General features: G+C 38.4%; 1 protein-coding gene across 11 annotated transcripts in view; it reads right to left on the bottom strand.

The window, feature by feature from the left end:
* Positions 1–13,199, bottom strand: part of LOC121512344 (receptor-type tyrosine-protein phosphatase F-like) — an 84,915-nt gene that overhangs the window by 46,622 nt on the left and 25,094 nt on the right. For 7 of the 11 annotated variants that reach the window (XM_041791565.1, XM_041791566.1, XM_041791567.1 and 4 more), the window contains exons 4-7: positions 12,943–13,084; positions 10,502–10,690; positions 4,775–4,792; positions 3,544–3,654 (exon numbers count right to left, since the gene is read on the bottom strand). In XM_041791565.1, the coding sequence (XP_041647499.1) occupies positions 3,544–3,654; positions 4,775–4,792; positions 10,502–10,690; positions 12,943–13,084 (460 nt within the window). The remainder of the gene's footprint in view (positions 1–3,543; positions 3,655–4,774; positions 4,793–10,501; positions 10,691–12,942; positions 13,085–13,199) is intronic. The other 4 variants (XM_041791570.1, XM_041791572.1, XM_041791573.1 and 1 more) reach the window with 1 other exon arrangement.

Here is a 13,199-nt window from a genome sequence, read left to right as displayed (position 1 = left end):
GGGCCCCATTGGAGGTTGTGAGACACTGAGAGTGGGTCTCCAGATGCCTTAAAAAAACCTAGGAATAGTTTTAAATTTACACTGTTTCCACTTTACACTAAATTTGCAAGATTTCAACACGGTGTCATCGCTTTTTTTAACCACCAATTTTGCCAACTTTAACACATTTTTGCCAGTTAAAGCTCATTTTTGTCAGTTTTAAACCCTTTCCACTGTGTTTTTTCTGCCTATTTTTGCCCCTTCTAAATCAAATCTTGCCACCCTCTGCCTATTGTTGGCTCTGTTGACCCATTATTGCCACTATTAACCCCTTTCCAGCACCTTTTATGTCACATTTCAAAATTTCATGTGTCCATTTTTGCCAGTTTAACCCATTTCTGCCAATTTCTGCCTCAGCTAACCCTTTTTTGCCAGTTTATATTAATTTTTCAACAAATTTCTACCTATTTTAGCTACTTAAACACCATTTCAGCCACTTTTTAATCCCTTTTACCACTTAATAATCCCTGTTTTTGCCACTTTTTGGTTATTTTTTGCCAATTTTATTCCATTTTTGGCACTTCTAACCCATTTCTGCTACTTTAAAACACCAAATTCACCACCTTTCCCAGCACTGTTTGCCATTATTAACCCATTTTAGCTATTTTTAAAGTATTTTAATTCTGTTTTAAACAAAAGGATTTAGATTTTTAAGAGGGCTACTTACAGCACAAATGAATTAAAAAGATATTCATTTCTTTGATAAGAGTGGTCAATATTCAGGTTAAATATAAAATACCACAGCTTAACTTTATAATGTACCATGATTTTACTGGCCCCCAGTTTGACTGGGCCATTTTCCCCCACTAATGGGCGGCCTTGTCTCCACATGACTATTCTTGAATGTTCATGGCTGTGTTCAACCACCTTCAGGTACAGTGGGGGTCCCCGGTCTCTGACTTCTTTATTTTGGGGGTCGCGGGCTGAAAAGGTTGAGAACCACTGATCTAAATGCATCATTACAAAGAGATATATTTCAAGACTTTTTTGTTTGAATCTTGATGGCTACAGCTTATGCTCATTTATTCACTCAGTAATTGGTTGGAGCTCCTTTTGCAAAAAATGACTGCATCAATGCTACATGGCATGGAGCCAATCAGTCTGTGGCACTGCTGAGACGTTATGAAGCCCAGGTTGCTCTGATAGCAGTCTTCAGTTCATCTCTGTTTTTGAGCCTGCTGTCTCTCATCTTCCTCCCAAATATTTCACCAAATATTCTGTATGGGGTTCAGGTCAGACTAGCTGGCTTGCCAGTCAAACACAGTAATACCATGGTCAGTGTTGACTCTGGACTTGATAAAGCACACTGGACCAACAGCAGCAGATGGCACGGCACCCCAAACCATCGCTGACCGTGGAAACTGAAAATGTGGGACTTCAAGCACCATGGATTCTGGGCCTCTAAGATCTTCCGTCAGACTCTGGGACCTTGACATCCAAATGAAATGTAAAACTGGCTTTCCACTGATACAGGACTTTGGACTACTAAGCAACGGTCCAGTTCTTTTTCTCCTTAGCCATGACACTGATGACATCTGTGGTTCTGACACTAAGAATATGATATATGAAATCTATTTCCTGGACCCGTCTGTGTGTGGTGGCTCTGGACTCCAGCCTCAGTCCAGTCCTTGTGAATCTGCAGTTGAGTGTATGGAGCCAGAATGAGAGAATAGAGCAGAAAGAGAAAAAAAAGCAAGCTAGAGGGCCATTTCAAGCAAAAAACACAATTGTTTTTGCTTTATCAAAAGATCAGGAATTGTAAGGAAATCTTAATCTACCTCATGGATCTCTGGGAACCCTAAGTGTTTGAAGCTTGGATGCATAAAACTTTGCCTTTTCTGTATCCTCAACAATAAAAATCAGCTGCTGTAGTAGATTATGTGTAGGAAATGTTTATTACTCAAAATCAAGTGTATTGCAATACATATATTGTGGCTGTGGGAAATATTCAGCCCTATTAACTAGTGTTAGCTATCTGTACATATTCCATGGCTTGTCTGGCACCTGCCTCTTCAAATTCACATACTCACTGCAAATGCCACCCTCTAATTTGCAGGTGTACAACAGTTTTATTTACACCAAAAAAGATGGTCTGCAATGAGCTGAAAAAGTGGGTGTGGACATTTTTCTGCCGAAGAGTTATAGTAGTGGGAAACAGCTGCTTGCAATGGATTCAGAATCTTAAGAAAACCCTACTTGAAACCCTCACAAGCTACAAAGGTGCAGAGGTAACATTCACAGATAAGGTTCTCAAACTTTCAGCAGCTCTCATGGAACAAGTAGATGTCATCTAAACATAGCGCAAAAGGTAAGGTTTGTGTTTGGCGGATTATTTCTTTGTTGTAACAATGCTTCTTGACAATAAATCTGATATTGTTATAAAGCCTGTTTATTTTCCCTTAAATGGTGCAACGTTTGTAAGGAACATGCATTTGTGGGATGAGTAGCAGAGCTGGGTGTGTGAGTTGTGCCCATGAAAAACCTTTCCAAATCTTCTCTGCCAATGCCTAACAGCTTATTCTGCTGCTGTTATTGACTATTGTTTTGAGCTTCTGGTACTCACAGGTGCTGACAATCACAAACTGAACGAGTGGAGGAATGTTATGTTCAGTGATAAGCCCAGATTCAGCCTACAGCAGTTGATTCATAGGGTCAAAGTGTGGAAAAGATGCAGATGCCAATTGTTGCACTGATAGAGTAACATCTTTTGATGAAGGCAGTGTGATGGTGTTGGGAAAAACAAAGCCCGTCATCATTGGCAATCTCAGTGCAGAGAGATATCAAGATGAGATTCTGCAACCAGTGGCAATCTCATATATGCGCAGTCAGACCAAACTCTATACTCCAAGATGACAACACTCATGCAGAGGGCGGGGTTTTTCAGAGACTACCTCCAGAATCTGGGAGTGGAGAGGATGTAATGGCCTGCCAGCAGTCCTGACCTCAACCCCATTGAACACTTGTGGGATCAGCTTGGGCGTGCTGTTCGTGCCCGAGTGACCAACACAACCACGTTGGCTGACTTGTGACAAATGCTGGTTTAAGAATGGGATGCCATCCAATCCCGAAAACAGCACCAAACAATAGTCAATGGCAGAATAAGCTGTTAGGCACTGGCAGAAAAGATATGGCAAAATACTCAGCTCTGCTGCTCATCCCACAAATGCATGTTCCTTACAAATGTGGCACCATTTAAAAGGGAAATAAACAGGCCTTCCAGCATGAAAGATTTATTGCAAAGAAGTACAATAACAACAAAGAAATAATCAACCAAACACAAATTTCCTTTCTTTTTGAGCTACGTTTACATAATGCATCCTCTTAATACCAGGGATGCACTTCAGACTTTAGACTTATGACCAGGTTTTAGGTGATCAATGGTGCGGTCATTCTCTGAGTCCTCAAGATAGAAATGCACCAGCTTTGCACCTGACCAGGGAATATCATAGTTAAGGCATCTATATGGCAACAGGGACTGGCCACAAAGCTAAATGGAAATCTTACCTCGAACATAAAGGTTGGCTGGGGCTGAGTATCGAGTTCCAGCACTGTTTACTGCCACACACTCATACTTTCCCTGGTCTGACTCCTCACTGTTCTCAATTTGGAGGGCTCCTAGGGAAAGAAGTAATATTTAACAGTCCAGGTCTGCATCCCACACATATAACAAAATAAACATAAGGTGGTACAGTTATCTGATCCTGACCAGGGACTGTCCATAACGTACAAGATTTTGTCCAGGATAATCTAAGAGCAACGAGATGAATGTTAGCAGCCAGACAAGCAGCTGCTCTACAATGATAGTAAAAAGTTAATAGGCAAGGCCTATAAGATGTAAAAACAGATGTGTTTTTACAAAAGGTTGATCAAATCTATTGTTAACCATTGGTATTTTAGCTTATTGGATAGTAGTCATTAGCATGTGTTGTAATCCAGTAAAAATATACTAAAATACTAATGACTCACTGTCTAACTTACCTGAAATGATGGCATACATCTATTAATTGAAAACACATTACTTAAGGGTTTCATTTCATTTCTAAATAGATTTAATATAAAGGTAGCAGTACATTGGTTAGATTTGAATATATAACATAAACACACCTGAGGTGACAATGCAATATTAGACACTGACATGAATGAGAAAAATATCATGCGGTTTTTCAGTAGACAATAAGAACAGTGAAAAATAAAAGGTATTTATGTACATATTTCAGAATACAATCCTGAAATGCAACATGGAATGGGTGTGAAAGTGTTAAGATTTTGATTAGAAAAAAAATCTGTAATTGAAATTAAACATGTGGGTTCAGCCACATCCCTTAGGATTTGGTGCTCAGAGTAAACAGGATGCAGCCATCAAGGAAGTTTTACAGAGATGCATGGACTCATGGCCCTCACTCGTGGTATGTTTGTTGATCAAAAGACAGTTTGTTGGAGTCTGAGTTCAGTCTTTTTTCTGTAGATTAGCTGGTACATGAGTCGGTGAGTTGTCAAAAACAAACTATTGATAGTGATTTTAACTGTGAAATCTCTTGTTTTAGTCCTTTTACTGACCATACACAGCTCTGTAAGGATAGTATGGAGGCAGAGAAAGCGTCAAAGCTAAGGAAAAGGACAGAGAGCTGTTCATGGGGAGACACTGTGGTGACGGGAGGAAGGAGGTGATGGGACGAGAGTGGACGGTGATCGGCAATGGGAAGATGTTGACATTTTCTATATCCAGCATTCTTACCTCTGATTGGTGTACCACCTGGAGAGGTAATTTGAATGCAAATACATTAGAGATAACCATTAGTTCAAAGATAAAGATGGAAAGAAGTGAAATAGAATAGTGGCAGGAAATCAGAGGGAGGGGACAAAATAGATTACAGACACTGTTCACCCTGGTTGTTAAATACCCACAGAGTTGAGAGGTACTGCTGTTCAAATAAGTGGAAACGTGCAATTAATCCAATTTAATTACCACATTTTTCTTAGTGGAAGGCTCTTTAATCTTTATCTTGTTGTGTAATTTTAAACAAAATGCATTTTAACAACATTTTCCAGAACTTAGATCGAGCTGACTGGCTTTAAGAGCCTCATGTGTAGCTTAAAATTGCACAAAAAGTACGGAAATATGTGTTTGGTAAGTTTTTACATTGTTGTAACAATGCTTCCTGGCAGTAAGTCTTATACCACTGGGAAGCCTGTTTATTTGTCTTTTAAATGGTGCCAAATTTGTAAGGAACATGCATTTGTGGGATGAGCAGCAGAGCTGAGTATTCGGGTTGTGCTCATGAATAATTGCCAAATCTTCTCTGCCAGTGTCAAACAGCTTATTTAGCTGTTGCTTCTGACTCATGTTTGAGCCTCTGGTGCCCCCAGGTGCTGACAGTCAGTTGCCTGTTGGCACCTGTTATGTTCAGGGATGAGTCCAGATTTTTCCTACAGCAGCTGGATCACAGGGTCAAAGCGTGGAGAGGATGTAGAGACCGCTATGCTGATTGCTGCGAGTAACACCTTTTGGTGGAGGTAGTGGGATGGCATCTCCCTCACTGGAAAAATGAGGTGTGTCATCATTGGAGGAAATTTCAAAGCAGAGAGATATTGAGATGAAATTCTGCAATCAGTGGAAATCCCATATTTTGAACTCTACCCTCCAAGATGACAACACTCACCCCCACAGAGCGGGGTTTATCAGAGACTACCTCCAGAATTTGGGAGCGGAGAGGATGGAATAGCCTGCCAGCAGTCCTGACCTCAACCCAACTAAACATCTGTAAGATCAGGTTGAGTGTGCTGGTTGTGCCAGAGTGACCAACACGAACACATTTGCTGACTTGTGACAGTTGCTGGTTGAAGAATGGGATGCCATCCCACAGCAGTGTGTGACCAGCATGAGGAGGAGGTGCCAGGTTGTTGTGGCTGAGTATGGTTCTTCCACACGCTACTGAGACTCCTGATTGTTAAATAAATTAATTATTCAATTCCCAGTATGTCTTGTTTCGTCAGACGTCATTCATCCAATCTGCAAAATAACACCAAGAAAAAGTAAAAGGTAGACTAAGCTGTTAGACATTGGCAGAGAAAACTTTTCATGGGTGCATCCCACATACTCAGCTCTGCTGCTCATCCCACAAATGCATGTTCCTTACAAATGTGGCACCATTTAAAAGGGAAATGAAAGGGCTTTCCAGTGTGAAAGATTTATTGCAAAGAAGTACAATAACAACAAAGAAATAATCAACCAAACACACATTTCCTTACTTTTTGTGCTAAGTTTACATTTGAGTTGTACTGAAGGAGACCTCAATCACCACACTAATGCAAAAACCCTTATAATAGCAATATAATTTCAATACTTTGAGGCTATAACACAAACCATTTACTTATAACCACATAAATTAATGTTAGGGAACACTAAAAAAGTAATGACTTATGAGGATGGATTAAAAGTCTAATGAGTTCTATTCACTATGTGATTTCTCTAATGCACTATATTAACCTAAAATACAGGTGTGCACAAACCTTGTAAGAGAGTATGTGAAATACACAAAAGATTAGACTTGCTCTCATGTTTTACGGTCTTGGAGAATCAGCTTAGCTCCTGCTCAGTATATTTGTTTGAAACAGGTTGTTCAAGTAAATTCTTGGTGTTCAACTTAATCTGTCACTTAAGTTTTTTTATGATACTGTTGGTTATTATAGTTTTTGTAATGAAATGTATGAAGTTTATTTCTAGTTGCACAGGGATTGCACTGTTTAATCAGTAAATAAGAACTGAATAATGGCACCATTTGGGCATATTAGGTAATATGCAGCAAACAGTAAGAAGAGGAATGGTTAAAATGCAGATGCTTAAGATCTGGATAATAATCCAAGCCTCTGTGGAGAAACACATAGAAATAAGGAAGCCTTGAAAGCTGTGTGCCCTTGGGTTTGGTAAAAGAGAACATCACCAGCTTTCAGAGGGCTAGGCTGGGCAGTATTGTAACATGCTGAAACTCCAACGCCACACGCCTAACAGCCAGAATATTCACACACCATCTCTGCAAGAAATCAGTGTGATGAGATTCACTTCGCTTTTCATTGTGAAAAATACTTCATTTTATTTTCACAATGTCTAGACTGAAAGGATTCTGCTTCTGTCGCAATGTCCTTCGATGGAAACTTTGACGGGCGACAGCTTGAATTTACCTTTTTTTACACTTCAACTCAAGATAAATACATAAAAGCAGTGCTGAAGGAGACCTCCATTCATTTTACACATTACTATTACCTTTGGCTGTGGCAGTTGCCTAATTTTGAGCTTATAATCTTACATTTTTCTGGGCAAAAAAATAAAAATCTTACACTTGAAGGTGTTATGACCATCTGTAACACACAGTCACTGCTCCTTTGTGGGCTGCTCAAATGCACAATGTTTACCTCTAGTGTAACTGACAGCCCTTCATGTTACTAAGCTAATTGCTGAAATGGTAACAGCATGGTAATTGTGGTGCATTATGGTGTACTGGTACTGGTAATAAGTTAACCACAGCCGTTGGGGTAATGTGTTACAAAGTAATCCATTAGGATATAAGGAATACTTATTTTTATAGTGATGTAATGCATTAGTTTTGCTGATAAATACTTATTATTTAGTTTCTATACAAGTAGTCCATTCCTGTAAAACACTAGCTTGTTTCCCTTTAGCTTTTGCTAAAATAAAAGAAAAAGAGGGGAAAAAATCGCCAACATTGACGCACAGCTGCATACCAGCAGAAGGTAGACACAGCTGTGTAGTCCCCACATGTAGCTAATGAGCTAATGAATTACTCCACAGAAACTGCAAGGAGGATTAAACGTTGGTATCGTTCCCCATTAGGCAGATTTTTTGGACAAAAGGGACAAGAACATCATAGCTACATTTAAGTTCAGAAGCTTTTGTTGTATTATTTTCATAAAGCATTACTACGGTGGCCTGGAAGTGCAATACAAATTTACAAAGTCTTCAACACTTCACAAAAACAATTCTAAAAAGAATACAAAACATAAATTACAAAAGTTTTTCAGACTTTGTGGATTTGAATCAGACCTTTAACGTCTATTTCCTTTTGTAAAAGTTAGAGGTGTATAGGTCTTCATATTCGTCCTGTACCATCACTGTTCAGGGGTCACGGTTTAGTGCATGTAGTCACATCACAAATACATCTGAATCATTAAAAAAAAGAGATAACTTCTCCCTCTTCTCATCTCTGTGCTGTTTTTAAAAGCCTCCGGATGTGAAAGCAGAGAGGGTCGAAGATTTTACCACTGCATACACATTTTAAAGACTATACACAGACCTGTAAAAGCAGAGAACACTGACAACAAGTGTGTTTTTAAGTGCTCTGTTCAGACTCCTTTGCAAAGTCCATTCATGTGTTTACATGAGCTACTCTGGAATCCACTGACATACAATAGTCAGGATTATGCACATTTTTTTAAAATTTAAAACAGTGTTTCAGCACACTTCATAAATCAAAAATATGATACATTGCTCCAAAAAGCACGTACTTTAATCTGCATATTATTATGTATTTATTTTGACTTTTTCAAATCAGGAGATATTAGGCTGTTCTCTGTTTTGTTTTGCATATTTTTTGTTTTAATCTTTTTTTTGTCTTATGTTTAATACATCACAGGCTGCACCAACTATCACTGATAGTTCTAAATAACAGCTGGAACACAGTATTGATAGATTAGTTGATTGAAAAGTATGTTTCCAACATGTAAAAAAGTATTAGCTGCACTAACGTCACTAAAAGAAAAAATAAGAAGTGAGGGACATCGAGAATTTTAAATCTGGGACTTTATCTTTTTACATCGATGAACCAAACCCACACTGAACTGTGACCCCAAAACCGAGGTACCAACCAAACCGTGACTTTTGTGAACCACTACACCCCGAGTAAAAGTGTTTCACACTTCAGAATTTTGTATCCAACTTTGTTAGTTGGTTTCAAGCTTTGTGAGTATTTTAAACTCTGTAATTTTGTATAAGACATTTTGTAAATTGGTTTGGTAAAATGTAAAACTGTTCTGTCTTTGTAATAGTGTTTTGCTAATGTTGATTTATTTTATGAAATGTTATTTATTTTTTTTTTATTGTAAATTTTTTTCAAACTTTGTAAAACGGTTTCAGACATTGTAATTTTATATTGCACTTCCAGGGCACCAAACATTACACATCAAAGGCAGACATTCACTAAGCCATGCCTAGTTTTTTCAATTAACAGGTTAATCAGAGCTAACTATGGGGTTTTAGTTTTTGTGAATGTATAAGTACTCACACACATTTCTTTTTGAGTTGGTAACTTAATGACATAATGAGTTACTTTTAGAATAACTGCTCAGCACTGATTATCATAAAGTACAGCTGAGTTACCAAGAAAACTCTGGATTATTCTCACATTCTCAAACCAATTTTTAGCATTCAATATCCAGAAATGTAAATAGTACTTTCTAATAAATTGTGGTGCTAAATAAAGTAGTTTTACTTGTATATTCTCATTAAAATCATTTAAAAAATAATTCATCAAAATTCACACCAGTACTTACCTGGAAACACCCACTCTGAGAGGGTATCCCTTTACTGTTTAATCACCACAAACTTATACCATGCAGGTCCAATGAAATTAACAGGTAAAGTAGATATATTTACTCAGTAAGGAAGCTGAAACTGGACTGTAAAAGGACTTCTCGTTTATTTCTTCTGTATTGCCAGAATATTACCGTAACCTATCAATATAAATTTGTACACTGTGGAAACCATCGCATGCTTTCATAAAGCATGTTTACCTAGTTACTGAGCTAAAACTGGACTGTAAATTGAAGTTTTGTTCGTCTTGGATAAGTGGGATTGTGAATGCTTCCTTAAGAGTCTCTTGGCCTGGCTGGATTCTGCTCCTTGCATCTACTGGAATCTTTTTGAATGATGATTTGCCAAGTGGCTCCTTCTGTTACTTAAATTCTCCTTCAAGTGTGTCTCCCTCGCCATTTGTAGCATCCACTATTTTTGTGCTGTTACATCCAGCTAGTGAGTGGCGCAGAAAGGATTATGGGTACATAACTGTAGTTCCGACTTCCCTTCATTCTGCTCCACTAAAAGAACTCTTTTTGCCCTGAAGATCTATCGTTTGAAGCCGTTACATGTCCACAGCGGTACTGATGCTTCTGTCACCGTGATACCACAAAATTAACACTGTTACATCTCTACTTTCTATCCATCCATTAAAAAAATTTACTTCCTTGCATTGGACACAAGGAGGCATTGTCTGTATATTTACAGATATACGGACGTAAGTCACTTATGTATGTCAGAAGGAGGCATCAGGCTGTCAGTAAGGCAGTGAAAGGGAATCTGCATGGCAGGCTCCACAACTCAGTTTTACATACACTAAAAAATAGACATCATGTATGTAAAGTCTTGCCTACAAATTTGACATGAGTTCACTACCTGAACGCAGCTGTTTTATGCGCCCATTGCTGCTGTTGATGTCCACAGGTATGAAGTCTTTGAACCAGAAGATCTCAGGGTCAGGGTTTCCACTGGCTGCACACAGCATTGTAGCGGTACGTGTTCTTTCCACAACCTTCAACTGGGGTCCCATGTCTATGGTGGGGAAACCATGAGGGATCTGGTCCTCTGTGGTAAAAAATAATAACAAAAAAATATTTTAATTAGGACATATGTGTTCCTCAATCCCAACCTTATTTTAAGTTTTTTTTTTGCTGATCAACAATCTTTTTGGTTGTTCACTTCTTTCAAAGTTTAACAGAAATATTCAGCAATAATGTAAATGCATCCATGCATCCACCAACCCCGACATCCCTGTCCCCAACTAAGTTTTTTCAGCTCCTTCTTGGAGATTCCAAGATGATCTGAGACTGGATGGTTCAACCTTTACAGCTGACATTGTTTTGCTTTTCATTTTTTGCCTTGCCAGCATAACAGAATCACGAGTGAAAGCGTCTTTTTTATGGAGGGAGGTAGTGCTGTCTGCGAGCTCTGGGCATTGATCATTATAAGAAAATGTTTTAAACAGTATCATAAAATTCCCTGAATTTATTTAGCCTACACACATGCTACTGCATGACCCCAGCCTGAATCTCCCTCCTCTATCCTTCATTGTGAGCAGCAGACAGGTACAAGTGTGACATGTAGCCTACACTAGTCTGTGAATAAATGTTTTCCTTTATTAATAAAATTCAGTCACTACTCTACTGCATGACCATGTGTCTCAGATAACAATAATATTCTGGGTTATCTTTATATTTGTTCATTTTGGCTGTCTATATAAAAAAGGCTGAAGTAACTGTCATATATAATGTATATATCCAGGCTACTGCATGCTTTAAAATGAAACATGGTGTTAAAATGTGCCTGATAAACAATAAAATAGATTTAAAAATGAAGAAGAGGACACATAAATCATCATTTCAAATTGGTGCAGAAACGTGGAGCAGAAAATGAAAACATTGGTTCCATAAACTAGATCAGAGTCCAGGGAGACACTGTAGGTGTTTGTTGTTTGAATATTCTCCAGACCCTCCTTTTCTCATGGTGCCAATGAAATGGCAAATTCAAAAATTCTAGTGCCATGGCCAACAGGTTTTTGCAAAAGAAAAAAAAAAAATAAAGTGTGACTTTAAGGACAGTATTTGTGTATGATAAATATATAAATGGAAAATAAGTTTGTTTTTTCTGGTCAATATTAACTTACAAATTTGTGCTATAAATTTAATGAAAAAAAAAGTGGTAAAATCAAGATTGTAATCTGGCCATAAAAAATGTCTTAGGATTTTTTTTTTCCATATCCCCTCATGGTTTATAATCCCTCCAGTGATTTCTGAATCTGCCCTGGGTGGATGTGCCCTGAAGACTTTCACAGGGAGGAGGAGGAGGATGGAGGCATCCTGTTGAGATGCCCAAATCAACTCATCTGTTTACTTTTCAGTGGAAACTAATTTTAAACACTTGTAATTACTATCACATTTTTTTTGTCACTACTCAAAGCTCACAACCCATAAGTGAGGGTTGGAACAAAGACCAATTGGTACTTTGCCATCTTAGCTCCCTCTTCATCACAATGGTCCAGTGTTATATCTGGAATATTGGTGATGTTGCACCAATTCTGTCAATATTAGTGTCCATTCTACCCTCACTCATGAAGAAGATGTTATAACTCTCACTTGGGGAAAGCACGTACTCTTTACCCAGAGAGAGCAACATACTGTCACCTGGCAGAGCCACGGCTTCAGACTTGAGGGTGCTGACTTTTATCCCAGCTGCTTAGCAGTCAGTTCCAGTAGAACTGTTACTGGAAGTCTGTCTGCCATTGCATCTGCATTCTATTTTTTTATTTTATCCATTACAGTGGTATGATTACATAAATGCATCTCTCATGTTAGTGTTACCTATGAGGGATGACACCATGCTGCTGGCAATTCAATAAACCCTCAACTCTTCCTTACTTAAAAAAAAATAAATAAATAAATAAATAAGTGAGGGGGGTGGTCTGGTGAGACACTCACTCATGCTTTTCTGAGTACAGGGGCTGAAGTTTGTTTGTTAAACATTGCAAAACACTGATTCCCATGTAACTGCCATCTTTTCCAGTTTAGCTTAATCAGGAGAAAAGTTGCTTTGGTGGCTCAGACTTATGGGTAAGTCGCTTGTATGCTTTATTGTCAGAAGGGATTTGAAGAGATCTACCCTGAATGGGAGTGATGCATCCTGTAATCATGAATATTTACATGAGCGGGTGTGTGGCTCTCCTGTTTAATCAATCTTAAAAAAAAAAAAAAAAAACGCATACAAGAAGAACAAAAAAAGAGTTGCAAGGAAATGCAGAGTAAAAGTGACATTAGAAAGGCAGAAATTCAGGCGGGTCTTACCTTCCAAGACAGTGAGCTTGGCGCTGGTGTTAATCTCTCCAACATTATTGGATGCTGTGCATTCATAGATGGCTTCATCGCGGTGGGTCCGTAAAGGCTGGATTCGCAGCACAGAGCCTGAGCTGTCATCAAACTCGATCACCTAGGAGGATAAATGTTCATCAATGTTCTATTCTCAGTTGCACATCAGTATATTGTCGAACTTAATTTTGAAAAAAGTTCCTGTTTTTTTTTTGAAGGACAGTTCTAACGTCCTT

Source organism: Cheilinus undulatus, linkage group 7, assembly GCF_018320785.1.
Source record: "Cheilinus undulatus linkage group 7, ASM1832078v1, whole genome shotgun sequence".
NCBI classification, from domain to species: Eukaryota; Metazoa; Chordata; class Actinopteri; order Labriformes; family Labridae; genus Cheilinus; species Cheilinus undulatus.
The sequence above is the reverse complement of the archived record's forward strand: the minus strand, read 5'-3'. Positions and strand labels throughout refer to the sequence as shown.